This window comes from Chiloscyllium plagiosum, unplaced genomic scaffold (assembly GCF_037043375.1).
Source record: "Chiloscyllium plagiosum isolate Xiang-an unplaced genomic scaffold, Cpla_swu_hap1 HiC_scaffold_28, whole genome shotgun sequence".
Taxonomy (NCBI): domain Eukaryota; kingdom Metazoa; phylum Chordata; class Chondrichthyes; order Orectolobiformes; family Hemiscylliidae; genus Chiloscyllium; species Chiloscyllium plagiosum.
In genome coordinates this window covers 24915079-24932287 of record NW_028270166.1, presented here as the reverse complement: position 1 = coordinate 24932287, position 17209 = coordinate 24915079, and the positions used below count along the sequence as shown (strand labels likewise).

General features: G+C 41.4%; 1 protein-coding gene across 1 annotated transcript in view; it reads right to left on the bottom strand.

Annotated features, from left to right (window-relative positions):
• The window catches only part of LOC122565046 (unconventional myosin-Vb-like), a 187612-nt gene that overhangs the window by 96737 nt on the left and 73666 nt on the right, over positions 1–17209 (bottom strand). Inside the window, exons 10-15 of the mRNA XM_087975842.1 lie at positions 13944–14209; positions 13774–13855; positions 8079–8219; positions 6566–6691; positions 4984–5067; positions 2366–2500 (exon numbers count right to left, since the gene is read on the bottom strand). Of these exons, the coding sequence (XP_087831968.1) occupies positions 2366–2500; positions 4984–5067; positions 6566–6691; positions 8079–8219; positions 13774–13855; positions 13944–14209 (834 nt within the window). The remainder of the gene's footprint in view (positions 1–2365; positions 2501–4983; positions 5068–6565; positions 6692–8078; positions 8220–13773; positions 13856–13943; positions 14210–17209) is intronic.

Here is a 17209-nt window from a genome sequence, read left to right as displayed (position 1 = left end):
CTACCAGGAGTTTCTGGCCTTTTCACCACTGGAGAAGGTTTTAAAGCTCAGCTGGGCATCAGTCCAGATTCTGCAGGAAATTGCCCTTCAAGGTTCTAGTGTGTGGGGAAACTACATCAGAAATTACCAGAGTAAAGTTGGCACCCCCACTTTCCTGACAGGGACCTGGAGGCCCTGTTAAAAAGGGTGGAGAAAAAGGACCATCCTCAGGACCATCTGAAGACCACAGCTTCTCCTGAAGTTACCATTTGGGGCAACACTGTCTTCACAACCTAGAGGAACACCTGCAGGGCTGACGGTGACCCATTCCCTGGACTGGAATAGTACAGAAACCTAGATTCTGAACATCAATGGGTGACTGACTGCATTCCATGAACAGGTATTAGCTGATGCCTTGACTTACTGTGGTGGATCATCCTGACAACAGTCCCCCTGGATATGACCAAGGGAGACTCCTCTTAAACATTGAGATAGTGTCATTTGGTTGAAGCAGATTTTTACCACAAGCTAAAAGCACTTGGTACAGGTGCGTTGTTTACTGGCAATGATGTGTCAACAACAGACTGCCTGGCTTTGTCTACACTAAAAGGAAAGTCCAGACAGAAGTACCGCAAGCTCTGAAAGCAGCAAAGCACAAAAAGTCAAAGCAAATCAGAGTTGCTTTAAGCATCCAAGTAGATGCAAAATGAGTGATTACTAAGAAAACAAGCCAAGAGCCCCATGAAGTATCCTGTGCCAATGTTAGATACCTGCTATGCACAGGACCTGGCAGTGGCAACACAATGAAATGTTTCAGTGAGTTCTAAAGGGCAGATCTGAAGTACTGCACTGTACTATAACTCAATGCAGGATAGAGTTATGCTGGCAATTTGCCATGCCAACATTTAGATAGAGGGTGCAGGTGGTCACTGCCCATGGAACATGCCATGTTGTTGAGAAGTGCTGGCCCAGATGGAGATGTCAACAAGCCGCAGCTGCCAGGTAGCCACTCATGCTGGGAATTTGCACCATGATTCTCTCTACTGCCTGGGAAAACAGCAAGCCTTCGTTGAAGTGAGGCAAGATTTGGTAATAAAGGAAGTGTTAATGCACTCAACTTGGACCCTTGCCACTCACGAGCTAGCCAGTCAAAACTTTTGACCTGTCAAAAAATCTTTTTCCATTTTATACTTCACCAGCCATCACCATTGCTCGTGTTATTTACAGGATGAGAAAATCCCACCCATTGTTTTAGTTTTGCTTCTGAGTCTGAGTGATTTCAGGTTGTCTGGAAACTTGATTACATGCGATTGAATTATGCTTGGAAAACAAGAGATGATAAATAGTTCAGTGCCCTATAAACTGTTGTATCAGGGTAAAAAGAAAATACACAACAATGCATTCTATGACTTAGGGAGACAGAAAAGACAAAAATAGTACTATCTAGGTCAGCAAGTATGCAGACATCCTTCAAAGACAGCAGAGTGCAGTCTCAAGTGGTCAGGGCAGGGAAGTATTGTCCTGAGTGGCTTAAGCGAGAGAAATCTCCAGACTGCTTTAGGAGGAGGCTTTTAAAAGGAAGCTGAATGTCAAGTGTGCAAGCTTTGATAGCGTCAAGAATAATTAATTAAATAGCATCAAGCGAATACAAAAGTTTTCCAGAAATAAAACCAAATTGTAGCTGCACCCTCCAAACCAGGAAATTATAATGAAATTTAAACTGGAAATGGCGATCCTTCAAGTAAGGCTTGAATAAGAATCTGATCCTCTTACCTTCAGTCTTATCTGATATTTCTAATAAGACTTTCAAATAAGTTTTATTCTATAACAGTTAGCATTTTTTGTGTAATAGATTACACACATTGTTATAAAGTACATTAACAACCTGTGACTGACCGCTATAAAAGTAAACTAAATTACAAAAACAACTATAGGATCACACTTGCCTTGTATTACTATCAGCTGGGATCACCACTACACACCCCGCAACCAGCCTTGAGACATTTAGTTTTTTGGAATTGTTTGGGCAAAAGCTTTGAGCAATGAGATTTTCACACATTTGTATTACAACTTTTAGGTCTATGTCTCATTATACCATGTTCTGCTCAATTAGAGCTTTAGATTTTGTACAATCAGGAAAGATCTTTTTTTTTTAAATCCTAGGTAATGTAAACATTTCTAGATTGGTCGAGCTAGTGGAAGGCACCATTAAAATGTTATTATTTTTCAAAAGGAAATGCTGAATATCAAACCAGTCCTGAGAGAAATTTTAATATCAGCACTTTTGCTGTCAAAACATGAAGTTAATAAAATATTTGCATCAACTGTTATAGAGCCAACATTGAAAATCTAAGCATATTCTGTTTTAGAAAATGAAGCTTATTACCTGGTATCCCACTGTTTTTCTGTGCTCACTGGTCACTGGTAAGGCCTTTTTTAAAGACTTTAAAGTTACATTGGAGATCTGACCTCTTCTTGCAGAAGTATCGCCATCATGGAACAGCTCAGAAATCAGCTCAGACTTTGGAAACGAGTAACAAGATGACAAAATCTCAACATTGAGAATTAGGGCATATTTCTAATTATTTGCTTACAACATTGTTATCCAAAATGTAATCTATGACCAATTCTACTAATTAAAATAGGTTCAGCCTTGCAATAAGTTCTCCAAACTCAACCTCATAGCAATGATGAGAAAAACCCAGTCATTGCCAGACACAGACTTTCTACTTAATTCCTTGTACACTCAAATGGGGTTCACTGAATGCCACTAGTTTATCCAATACTCCTATATTCCTCAAATCTCAATATAATTAACTATCCACTACATCTGACCTCCACTGCTAAATTACAATTCCTTTTCAATATTCCAACAAGCCTTTTCCCTGCAATGACTTATCCTATGCTTTCTTCTATGAATCTACTTTCTGCCTCTTTGCAATATATCCACAAACAGGCCAGCACAGAAAAACGCTAAATATCCATTTGTTCCTGCTGTTCTGACCAGCTCCAAAGTTATGAATAAGCCATAAATTTTCTTCAGTAAGCTGCAAAGCATTCAGTTCCCATCCATTAGCAATTGTGCTCAACTCTATCTCCTGTGTTGTCTGTTTGAACAGAACCCAATGACTAAATGCTTCTATCGACCTCAAAAGGAATCTTCAAATCCAATAGCAGCTATGTGTAACTAACATTTCATCTCTGACATACCACACAAACACAAAACATTTCAATGCTAAAATCTCAATTTCAGATTTCCCCTGTTCTCTTCCACACTCCCTTGTAATACCCTACAAAATTCAGCTCAGCTAAAACCATTTACATGTTACCCGTTACCTAGAAAAGCTTCATAGGCTCATATACCAAAGCATGAACTTTAAAATACTTATCTGAAAATCCAAAGGTTTTGTCACATTTGTAAATTTCCAAAACCCGATCCCAGCACACTTGTTCTTATCTTCCAATTAGCTGAAATTTCAGTCATTAAAATTCTCTAAAACCATTTCCTTTTTGTCCATATTCTCAAAAGCCTAACCAAACTCTTGTGAAATGTTTCATTTTGGTCATTGTGTTCTTCTTTCCCCCCCAACACCACCACCACCCCACATCTACCAGCATCCCACACCCATCTTCACTTTTCAAACCACCAAGAATGTTTTAATCCATTAAGGAAATCTATTGTTCCCATTTTTGTTATGTGCAATCCTTTTATAGGAGTTATTCTTTGTATGTGGAATATGTTGACAATCTATTGTCTATTTCTCATCCACACTAACAAAGCATCAATAGTGAACTATACTGTAGGAATGGAGTCCATTTACATATGGCAGGAATTTTAAAATTCATATTTTTGATTTCTTGATTAAAATCTATATTGAAAATCATGACCATGAAACACGTTATCAGTAATTTTTAGTTAACTTCAAATTAAGTGTAGTTAGGACCTCTCCGACTCCAATTGCATAATCTAACCGCTTGTGTTAGTGCATGGTTATCAAATCCAAGTTAAAACTGGCTTTGATCACAAAGGAATAAAGCATGCTGTAATGTATAATTGGCAAAGTTTCCATTTGATTTACACTGAGCTGCATGAAAACAGGTGCAACATTAATACACAGCCAAAATAATTCTCAAAGCTAGAGACACATAACTGGACTACCTTCATTGTTCAGAGGCAAGATTACCGACACATTAACTGTAATTTAATCTCATTGATCTCGTAATGAAAGTTGAAACGATATACTCCAATCTGCAGACTGTAAAAAAGGTTACCTTTCACAATCTGCAGAGTTTTGTAATTCGTAAGGGCTTCATAACCTGAGAAGTCAACTACAACAAACCCTGTTTAAGTTGAAGTCATAATAAAGTGACCTAGTCTTGTTGTAAAACTTAAAATCACTTAACAACATCCAGTCAAGAAAGTAGGAGAAACAAGAAATGTATTTAGAAGAGATACCCTTAGTTGGAGAGCTAGATGCGCGATGAATCAGTTGAATTCCTTTGCGTACAATTTGTATGGTGTTATGTTTAACTAGGAATCAGGAACCCGCCACGTAATCCTATTGTTACATTTCATCAATTCAATTAGATTTTACTTTTAAAAAAAATCAGGCAATTATTTCACATGTAGCTTTACAGACATATAAAGTGCTCACAAGTGGATCAAAACATCTATGAAAATGTTATCAAGTTGTGGATCAATGAAAATTTTCAAGTTTCAGTATGAATTGCAAAAATTTACTTTACATTGTCGAAACCTGGTGAATAGATCAAGCTAGATATCAAATTTATAAACCCACAATCTTAAAAAAAATTCTAAATGTAATCAGATGTAAGCAGAAAATTTTATCAGCAATGTTTGAGAATGTAAGCTTCAAAATTTTTGCATTTTGGAAAGGAGACTATCCCATTCCACCTAGAATAGACGCTACAATTCAGACCCACAGGAACTGGTTCAATACAATACAATGCAACGCTTCCATGAACTAGGTCAAGAGTGCTTACCTTACTTGCTTTCAAAATGTTAATTGGTTCTTCATAAACTGTGTCTCTATTTTTCTCTAAAAATCCTTCACACTGATACAGCACCTAGGAGGTGATTCATAAGCTTCTTTATAGATATAACATTGAATAAATCTTCTTGACCCAGTCACTTTCTGACATTTAGTGTCTGATTCATAGCCCACATCACTTTAAAAAAAAAAAGAGGATGCGGTCTTCAGTCAGGCAACTTTTATTTTACTGTTGGATGATAAGCAGCATTCAAAGTGAAGAACATCACACCAAGCAAAAAAACAAAGTGAAATTGGGAAAATTCTATCTGGTATGAAACTACACCAACTTAAATCAACTAGATGTAGGAAAGATGCTGCAGACTATTTTAATTGGCATGGGTTGATGGTGGTGGCTGATAGGCTTGTTTCATAGACCCCAATGTTTCTGCCAGTATCACTCTGAGCCACTGATATGAAGTGAAGTGGTGATAGGTTCAACAGTGTGTACCGACATTTAGCTCAAATTATGAAGAGGGAGTAGATCTATTACTTAATAGCTCATAACATTATGTTTGGAATACATCTTAAGAGCTCAGACTCCACTTAAAACTCAAGTTTGCTACTGCTGAAACATTCTCTCAACTTTGGTAATAATAATTAAAGTAAAAAATAAATAATTTACCATAATTCCAGGGAGGGGCAGTGGAGAGTTTAATCTAAGGGTGACCATACCTCAGGCAAAGGGACAGGTTGAGAAAGAGAAACCTTCATGGCAACCTCAGCCTGAACTGAACTTGCACTGTTGGCATCACTCTGCATTACAAACCAGCCAACTCAACTACCCCAACCCCCAAAACACAGAACCCACATTGACAATCCTTCATATGTTGGAGCTTACTGGTTTATCTCATTGGCATTTTCAGGTAGTGCCTGCCTTATACAGCAAAAGTTACTCAAAACATGAGTACAAGACTGCTACTGAAATAGTGTTTACATTTTAAAACTGAAAATTTAAACTATGTCTAAATTACCAGTTTTCTGCCAGGCCTCAAAAGGTTTAGATAGTGTCAACTTCAAAAGAGTTAAGTAGACATGGAGTACATTTAAAGAGATTTGCTTCTTTAAATTCTTTGAAATTTCAGCTCCTTTCATCTTCTGTCATGACCAGGAGTCTGAATTCCCAAGAAATGTGAACATTAAGCTCCATTCAAATAATGTCTTTTAAAAGAAAAAAAAAAGATAGTCTGACAGACAAAAACAGCCAAGTTAAGTGGCTTTATGGATTCTGAAGAGAGATGCACCACACCTAGTCAAAAAGGGATTTTGTTTTCTTTTTTTTTAAAAAAAAGGGAAAATGCAATCCCACCGAGGGTTTGGTGAATACAGGAGGGGTTCCAGTTCATCCCTACTCACCACAACATTAGTGGTATGGGATTTCCATTCTGAAGCCATGAAACAGGAAACCTTGCCCAGGGTCTGGTTGTAACAATATCCAAAATTGTTTATGACTCTTAAAAATTTAATTGATTGTAACAAGAAATGAACTGCATAAAATAATTAGTTCTGTTATAGAATTTAACAAAATCACCTACATCAGCAGCAAAGTGAAGAATAATGAAAGCAGAATTTGACATCCTGGGTTTCTGAAAGTGATGACTTGTATGCAGATGACGATCATATAATTTCTGAACCCACTTCTCATCTGTTCCATTAAGTATCTAAATTTAAAAACAAATGCCCACAGACCAACACAAATAGTTACTGGAAAGAAATCAACCAGCAGGATTAAAATATGCCTCAGTAGGTCAAATGATACAAGGATTTAAAAAGTGGTATTGTATTGACTTTCAAAAACTTAGTACAGCCATCAGTACAAGTTTAGACACTTTTGAAACAAAGAAACTATTCCAACTTTGACAAAAACAAAATTGCTAGAAAAGCTCAGCAGGTCGGCAGCATCTGTGGAGAGAAAGCAGTTAATGTTTCAGGCCCTTCCTCAGGATGGTTCAGGGCAAGGGTCACAACCTGAAACATTAACCCTGAATTCTCTCCACAGATGCTGCCAGACATGCTGAGCTTTTCCAGCAACTTTTATTTTTGTCCGATTTACAGTATCCCAAGTTCTTTCAGTTTTATTCCATCTTTCGTTGTTTGTAATCAATTTCCCTTTCCTTTCATCTTGGTTCGTAATTTAGAGCTGCTTTACTTAAAAGCAATTCTCTGAACCAGTAACAGAGCAGTAGCATGCACAATTACCAAAAGATGAGTCCCAAGAATCTTCGAGTCATGGGACTTAAAACATCAAGTCTTTTTCTCTCCCTACAGGTATGGACAGTTGAGTTGCTCCAGCCCTGGTTTTATTACAGATCTGTGAATTTTGCTTTTATACGCACTGTTACCACGTTCTAAAATCAGCTTGGATGATTTCTAAAACCAAACTTCAACTTGGTTCAGAATTCAAGAAATGAGATTCTTTGCAAGTAAAACAGTGGCAGATTTTTTTTTGTGCACATCTACAACTGATGGCCTCAAAAGGCTTGGCCTGACAGTAACACAACTACTATATTTAAGCCCCTTGTTGCCTGAAGGATAACTCAATCTGTGAGCTAGGACAGACTGGCCAGTGGCAGAGGGAGGAGGATTTTCAGAAGAGAGTGGGAGTTCCAATGCTACTATAAAACTAGATCAATTAATGAAATCTCATTTCCCACCTTCGCAACTTATTCCTGATTGCAATGGAATTGCACACGCAATTCCATGTGGTCAACATCAAAAGCAGGGGAGATTTGACCAGAAGATATGATAACAATGCCTGTAAAAAAGGCCATGTTCCTCTGCTTGTGACTACAGGAAAGAAATAAATCTCAAACTAAGTGTGTGGTGCTTATTATTTCAGGTTGCTTTAAACTTTTGTTTTTAAGTCCTCACCTCTGCTTCATCAAGAAGATAGTCACTCAGACTCTTACCAGTGTTCTATATTTACAGGTTGCACTCCCCAACCAGGTAGTGATACAACAGCTTGTCTATAATTGTCCACAGTTGTCAATATTTAAAACTAAAATTGTGCATCTTTCCATTTACTGAACATCATGCATTAATTCTTACCTTACACTCTTCATCTAGAAGATCCAAGACCCCCAGCTTTGCTTCTATAACATCAATACAAGCTTGATTGTCATAGTAATCAATAAGTGTCCACGGTAAACCCTCAGCCAAGTACTCCTCCTGCTCTAGCTTGAAAACATGCTGGAAAGAAAATATCCAGATAATACTCTACACATATGGACAAAGATTAGACTGTACAATTATACATAGCCACTAATAAGAGCTACTTGACATCAAATGAATTCTTTAAATAGCATCAGTGCCATTTATTGGTGTGCTTTCAATTACGTTCAACAGTAGCCATCTCCCCTAACCTATAGGGTAAGAGAGGTTACCCATTTAAGCCAGAGGAGAATTTTTTTTACTCTGATTCAAAGACTTGCAATCCTCTATTTCCACCATCTTTTGTGGAACAGTGTCTTTGAATCTGAGGCAGGTAATTTTTAAAATCTGTTTCTCCTCCTTTGTATCTAGGTAGGTAAGATGGGATCTTGCGTGGCAACATTATACACTTTTCACTGTACTGGAGTACATGAGTACATGTGACAATAAAATCTAAATATAGTCAGTTCCTCAAGAAGCAAGTTGAAATATTATTGGGGTACACCTAATGCAATGTTATTAAATATTGTGGCAGGCTCAAGAGACATTGTGGTGGACTTCAAATCGTATATAAATGAAAATTTTAAGGGATACAGAAGAAATAATCTCAAGAGGCTGTGTGGATAGGAGCAAGTGGTTATTGAATACATCTGACAGTGTATTTAATTTGGAACACATTCTCAACAAAAAAAAGGTCACAAAGCTGTGGAATTCATTACCCCAAAATGCTAGACAGATACTCTGATGTGGAGTAAATTTAAGGAGACAAGCAGGTTTTGAATTAGCAATGGAGTTGACAAGTTGTGGAGAGCAGGCAGGAAAATGGAGTTAAAGCTGAGGAGACGACCAATGATTGTATTCAAAGGTGGAACAGGCTTGAAGGACAGAACTGCCTTCTCCTGTTCGTGCTTAGCTATCAACATTGCAGTGCTCAACTACTAGCACTTGCTCTATTAGCAACTTGCAATTTAAGTTATCACATTAATCAAGTAGATGATCAGATTCATCAACTTCATCTTCAAGCTGCAAGATTCAGCTGATTAACTGTAGACTGGCAGTGGAACAATTACTTTGGGCTTCTTTAAAGCTAAAAAGATCAGCTTTTACCTGGCTGATAAATATTCAGTTGTCTTAACATTTGCACCATCTGTTCCCCTTCTCTTCTCCCCCCCCCCCCCCCCCACCTCTAAAAGTAGAACTTACAATTTTAAAAAGGGAAGCAATATATTTAACAATATGGGGTAAAAATCTTTTCAGATGTACAATGGGAGATGTTAAAGGAGAGGTACAGAAATAATAGATTGGTCAATGAGGTATATTTTTAAAAAAAAGAGTGGAGGGAATTGGAGAAGCAGTGATGTCAGAATCCTCGCTATGGAAGCTTCAATGAGAGCACATTGAACTGCAATCCTTGGACAAGCATGAAAAAATGATAAGACTGGAACATAACAGTGGCAAAAAAGTGTATCTTGCCCCATTAAAATCGTAATGTTGTGAAAGTTCAATATTGCAAAAGATGGACGAGAGCTTGGAAGAGTAATTGGTTGAAATGGTCAGTCAGAAACTTGTGACCCTAAGTAGCCATAATTGGCTAATCAAAGAACAAAAGTTGTCACTGACTCAAATGTAAATATGGGCTCCTAAGTTTAAATCCATTGGAGCCAATATCCTGGGTCTTCAGAAAATTGATGAAACCTAGGCTTGAAAATGATTCATTTTGTGAAGAAGCAAGTTAAGTTGTTAATTTTAAGAGATAGATACATTTTTGATAAAGGTATTAGGGGATTATGGACCAAAGGTGGAGTTAGATCACAGATCAGCCATGACCTCAAGGGGCAGAATGACCTAACCACGTTCCTATACAAGTTAAATATGAGTGCAATTCTAACTATTGCCTTTGCTTAGTGCGCTAACAAATTATATAGACCTTGGGCAGTCAGAACACTGACAAATTGGCCAATAGGGTAGTGACCATAACATTTAAAAATGTGGTTGATCAGTTAAAAATAATTGAAAAAATGGCAGGGAAATTACATGGTAAACAGAGCACTAGGTACATGCACGAGTGGCTATAGAGCCCTTGTGATGAAATTTTAGCATTTTTACTGCAAGAGCATTTTTCCTTTCACAATTCATACCAGCCCTGAGATGGGTCTTAAACATCTTGACTCAGGAAAACTTTCAGTTGATTGGGGTGGGGGAAGAGTTATCAAAGAGGACCACAAAATTCTATTAGAAGAAAGTGAAGAAAGGAAAGCGCCAGTCAGGATTGTTGTGGGTTTCTGGGGATGGACAGTTAGAGAGGGGAGGCTTCCTTCCCCGTATGATTCATGCACCAGCGAGGTGGTGTCCCAGTGAAAATCACTCGTCTTTGTTGCCAGCCCATCTATGTGCACCTCCCCATTATTACTCACTCCTGGCCTGGGCTAATCAAAGTTGGGCATTGAATGGCTCATTATCAGCAGCAATCCCCAACTCCCCCAGTGGTACAGCTCTAATCCACTGCAGGTTCTCTAGTGGAATTGTGGTGAAGATGGTGAAGAACAAGAAAGCAAACACAAATCCCATCCCTGGGATCCAATGTTCTTGCAAAGGCTCAGAACTACCAATTCTCCCAAAAATCAGCATGAGAGCATACTTATCAATTTTGCTAAACTCCCCATCACTTCCATTAAATATCACTCCCTATAATCTTCAAAAGGTCATTGCCAAGATTTGGGTGGTAAAGACAAGCCAGGGAACTATAGACCAGTGAGCCTGACCTCGGTGGTGGGCAAGTTGTTGGAGGGAATCCTGAGGGACAGCATGATATGTATTTGGAAAGGCAAGGACAATTCGGGATAGTCAACATGGCTTTGTGCACGGCCTCCTTCTTCAAGGACCGCAATTTCCCCCCCGACGTGGTCGACGGTGCCCTCCACCGCATCTCCTCCACTTCCTGCTCCTCCGCCCTTGAGCCCCGCCCCTCCAACCGCCACCAGGCCAGAACCCCACTGGTCCTCACCTACCACCCCACCAATCTCCATGTACAGCGCATCATCCGCCGTCACTTCCGCCACCTCCAAACAGACCCCAGCACCAAGGATATATTTCCCTCCCCTCCCCTATCAGCTTTCCATAGAGACCACTCCCTCCGCGACTCCCTTGTCAGATCCACACCCCCCACCGACCCAACCTCCACTCCCGGCACCTTCCCTTGCAACAGCAGGAGGTGCAACACTTGCGCCCACACCTCCCCCCTCACTTCTCTCCAAGGCCCCAAAGGAAACTTCCATATCCGCCACAGATTCACCTGCACCTCCACCCACATCATCTACTGCATCCGCTGCAGCCGATGTGGCCTCCTCTATATTGGGGAGACAGGCCGCCTACTTGCGGAGCGATTCAGAGAGCACCTCTGGGCCACCCGGACGAACCAACCCAACCACCCTGTAGCACAGCATTTCAACTCCCCCTCCCACTCCACCGAGGATATGCAGGTCATTGGACTCATCCACCGCCAAACCACAACAACCCGACGGTCGGAGGAGGAGCGTCTTATCTTCCGACTGGGAACCCTCCAACCACAGGGGATGAACTTGGACTTCACCAGTTTCTTCATCCCCCCCTCCCCCCAACTTGTCTCAGCCGAATCCCTCCAGCCCGGCACCGCCTTCCTGACCTGCAGTCTTCTTCTTGACCTCTCCGCCTCCATCCTACTCCGACCTATCACCCTCACCTTGACCTCTTTCCACCTATCACATTTCCAACGCCCCTCCTCCAAGTCCCTCCTCCCTACCTTTTATCTTCTCCTGCTGAACACTCTGCTCATTCCTGAAGAAGGGCCTGTGCCCGAAACGTCGAATCTCCTGTTCCCTGGATGCTGCCTGACCTGCTGTGCTGTTCCAGCAATAAAGTTTCAACTTTGATCTCCAGCATCTGCAGACCTCACTTTCTCCGCACGGGAAATCATGTCTCATGAACTTGATTGAGATTTTGGAGAAGTAACAAAGAAGATTGATGAGGGCAGAGCAGTGGATGTAATCTATATGGACGTCAGTAAGGCGTTTGACAAGGTTCCCCATGGGAGACTGATTAGCAAGGTTAGATCTCATGGAATACAGGGAGAGCTAACCATTTGGATACAGAACTGGCTCAAAAAAGGTAGAAGACAGAGGGTGGTGGTGGGAGGGTAGTTTTTCAGACTGAAGGCCTGTGACCAGTGGAGTGCCCCAAGAATCGGTGCTGGGTTCTCTACTTTTTGTCATTTACATAAATGACTTGGATACGAGCATAAGAGGTACAGTTAGTAAGTTTGCAGATGACACCAAAATTGGAGGTGTAGTGGACAGCAAAGGGGGTTACCTCAGATTACAACAGGATCTGGACCAGATGGGCTTAGAAGTAGCAGATGGAGTTTAATTTAGATAAATGCGAGTTGCTGCATTTTGGGAAAGAAAATCTTAGCAGGACTTATACACTTAGTGGTAAGGTCCTAGGGAGTGTTGTTGAACAAAGAGACCTTGAGTGCAGGTTCATAGCTCCTTGAAAGTGGAGTCACCAATAGAAGGATAGTGAAGGTGGTGTTTGGTATGCTTTCCTGTATTGGTCAGAGTATTGAGTACTGGAGTTGGGAGGTCATATTGCGACTGTACAGGACACTGGTTAGGCCACTGTTGGAATATTGCGTGAAATTCTGGTCTCCTTCCTATCGGAAGGATGTTGCAAAACTTGAAAGGGTTCAGAAAAGATTTACAAGGATGTTGCCAGGGTTGGAGGATCTGAGCTGTAGGGAGAGGCTGAACAGGCTGGGGCTGTTTTCCCTGGAGCATCGGAGGCTGAGGGGTGACCTTATAGAGGTTTACAAAATTATGAGGGGCATGGATAGGATAAATAGACAAAGTCTTTTCCCAGGGGTCAGGGAGTCCAGAACTAGAGGACATAGGTTTAGGGTGAGAGGGGAAAGATGTAAAGAGAGACCTAAGGGGCAACCTTTTCATGCAGAGGGTGGTACGTGTATGGAATGAGCTGCCAGAGGATGTGGCGGAGGCTGGTACAATCGCAACATTTAAAAGGCATTTGGATGAGTATATGAATAGGAGGGGTTTGGAGGGATATGGACGGAGTGCTGGCAGGTGGGACTAGATTGGGTTGGGATATCTGGTCGGCCTGGACGGGTTGGACTGAAGAGTGTTTCCATGCTGTACACCTGACTATTTGTTGCAGGGTGCCCACAAAGTCTGGTTATTTCAAAATGAAGCATTCCAAACACTTTTTATATTGTTGGGGTCATGATCCTGTTATACAATGGATTAATTCAAGTGGGAAAGGGAGATTGTTGCTGATACCAGAGGCATCACAACTTGCAGCACTGTTTTCATCCTGATATCCTCATCAAGCCCAAATAAACATTTAATTAAATCAATTGTTGTGCTTCACCTCAGGACATAAGCCTTCACAAAACAGATTCATGACCAAAAGATCTTCTGCTGCTTACCTAGATGTCAAAAAAAACCAAACATACAAACTGATTTTAAAAATAAAGGAATCCCAGGATAAAAAGATGAAATAATGCTAGGAGTCACAGAATTTTAAAAACACTTAGAAATCTTACCCAGTTAAATTGTTGCTGCAGCTTCTCATTTGCATAATTGATGCAAAATTGTTCAAAGCTATTATTTTCAAATGTTTCAAACCTAAAACAACAGTTTTTAAAAAAAAACTTTATTACAACGATTCATTTTCAAGAATGTGTAGGGTAAGCATAAAGCTAATCATTCCTACCCATAAATATCCAACACACCAATGAAGGCATGTTGTTTCGAAGAGGATCTTAAGGCTTTATTGACTTGATTCACAATCCAGCTGAACAGCTGCCCATAAGTGTGTTTCGCAAGAGCATCCCTGGAACAGGCTGCCTGTTTCAGTGTCATTGATTTGATGTAGGTTTCGTTTAATGTAACCAGCTTGCGGTGACAAAGCCAATGGGCCAATTGCTTTTTCTCAAGTCCCAATAACTTGCAGAATTGATCAAGATTCTTATCTTTTAACTGTATGCGAAAGAAAGACAACAAGCAAATCTACAAGTTAAGCAGGTGTATAAAAATTCCAAGGTTTGAGCACACACTCCTCACTCATTTTACTTTTCATTCTACTCTCAAGACGTTTTGAACACATTCACTAAAAATTAGACAAAGATACAGATTAGTCTGTTCTTAAAATGGGACACACTTAAAAATAAACTTTAACAAACAATCATTTCATTATCAGTACAGTGATGAATGCTTTGTGCATAACATTGCAGTTTTGCAACTGACCTTTGTCTGCCTAATGATTCAATTCTGCTCAGTTTTTACAGCACACAGTAAATTAGCACTTCACAACTTTTTCCCCCCTCTCGATCCCATTTCAAGATTCAAAAATTGTCAACACCCAAGAATGAACTCTCACTTCTCCAGCTTTTATAAAAACTGTTAGAGCTTCATAGCTGCCTCAGGAAGTTATAATTCAAGTTTCAGCTCATCACCCCACTTGGGTTCTCAACCCCCACTTCAGAGAAGCCCTGCAGAAGACTAGAAATATTGGATCACACTGCACATCCTGTGTTTAGATTTGTTCCACATACTATTTAGTAAGTGGTAATTTTGTCAGACAGAACCAGAGTATTGTTGAAAAGATGTTCTGTAGAAACTTTATTTCACTTATTAGGACAACTTGCAAGAAAGACCAACAGAAAAAGAACATTTCTACCCAGAGAGGGGAGGGGGAGGTTTCCTTTATAGCGTAAAGACACCTCCTCCTACTGCTCCCTTGACCATGACCTCACTTCCCATCACCAAACCATCTCCCAGACCATACACAACCTCATCACTTCAGAGGATCTCCCAGCCATTGCTTCCAACTTCAGGTCAGGAAGCCTGCCCTGCCCTACCTCCGACCCAAGATTCACAAGCCTGACTACCCCAGCCACTTAACTCAGCTCCAGGTACATTGATACGGTCCTATCACCCTGGTCCAGGAACTCCCCACATACGTTCAGGACACCACCCACATCCTCCACCTCCAAGACTTATTTCCCTGGCCCCCAAAGCCTCGTCCTCACCTTGGACATCCAGTCCCTATACACCTCCATTCCCTCCATTTCTTCCTCTCCCAGTTTCCCCAGTAGTACCCTTCCACTGACACACTAGTTTGGCTGAACTGGTCCTCACCCTCAATTTCTCCTCTAGACAAAAGGGGGTAGCCATGGGCAACTGCATGGGCCCCAGTTATGCCTGTCTCTGTCAGTTACGTGGAATAGTCCACCTTCCTTAGACATGCTGGCACCATTCCCCACCTTTTCCTCCGCTACATTGATGACTGCATCAGCACCACCTCATACCCCCACGATGGGGTTGAACAGTTCAATTACAACACATTCAATCCTGATCGTAAGCTCACCTGGATCATCTGACACCTCCCTCCCCTTCCTGGGCCTCTCCATCTCCAGCAGTGACAGACTCAATGCTGACAACTTCTACAAACTCACCAATTCCCACAACTACTTGGACCACACTTCCTCCTACCCTGCCTCCTGTAAAAATGCGATCCTTTTTCCCTAATTCCTCTGCTGTGTCTGCTCCCAGGAGGAGCAGTTCCAACACAGAACACACCAGACGGTCTCCTTCTTTAAAGGCCACAATTTCCTCTCATGTGGTTGATGATGCCCTCCAGCACACCTCATCCACTTCCTGCACCTCTGCCCTCGAACCCACCCCTCTAACCGCAACAAGGACAGAACCACCCTGGCCCTCACCTTCCACCCCACACATCATTAACCGTATCCGTTGCTCCAAATGCGGTCACCTTTACATTGGGGAGGCAGGACGCCTACTCAGAATGCTTCAGAGAACATGAGACACCACACCAACCAACCCCACCACCCCGTAACCAAACTGCTCAACTCTCCCTCCCCAAAGGGCATGGAGGTCCTGGGCCACCCCCACCGCCAAACCCTTACCATCTGAAGGAAAAACACATCTTCCACCTTGGGACCCTCCAACCCCATGGCAATGTGGATTTTACCAGTTTCCTCATTTCCCCTCCCCCAACCTTATCCCAGTTCCAACCTTCCAACTCAGCACCATCTTGACCTGTCCATCTTCCTTCCCAGCTATCCACTCCACCCTCCTCTCTGACCTACCACCATTACCCCCACCTCCATTTACCTATCACACTCAGCTATCTTCCACACAGCCCCACCCCCTCCAATTTATCTGTCCACTGTCGGCTCACATCCTCATTCCCAATTAAGGGCTTTTGCCCAAAACATCAATTCTCCTACTCCTCGGATGCAGCCTGACCTGCTGTGCTTTTCCAGCACCACACTGGAATGGTGTGGCACGGTGGCTCAGTGGTTAGCACAGCTGCATCACAGCACCAGAGACCCATGTTCAATTCCTGTCCTGGGCAACTGCCTATGTTGAGTTTGCACATTCTCCGTGTCTGCATGGGTTGCCTCTGGGAGCTCAGATTTCCTCCCACAATCCAAGAGATATGCAGGTTAGGTGAATTGGCCGTGCTAAATTGCCCAGAGTGTTAGGTGCATTAGTCAAGGGTAAATGTAGGAGAATGGGTCTGGGTATGTTACTCTTCAGAGGGTCAGTGTGGACTTGTTGGGCCAAATGGCCTGTTGTTTCCACTATTGGGAATCTAATCATCCATTCTCTACTCTATTTGAGAAATCAGCCAAAGGATTCACTACCATAAATCGATCATAAGCCTACCTTCACAGTGAATATACCTGTTATTGTTTCACACATTAAGAATCCTAAGCTGGGCCTTATCAGCAAACTCAAGTACAAGACCCAAGCGATCAACTTGTTGTGCCTGCTTTGTATTGAAATGGAGTTCAAAGTTATTTTACAGGATAATAGTTCTTCTAATCATAGATTGATAGAGATGTACACCATGGAACAGACCCTTCGATTGAACTCATCCATGCTGACCAGATATCTTAAGTAAATCTAGTCCCAATAGCCAGCATTTAGCCCCTATCCCTCTACACCCTC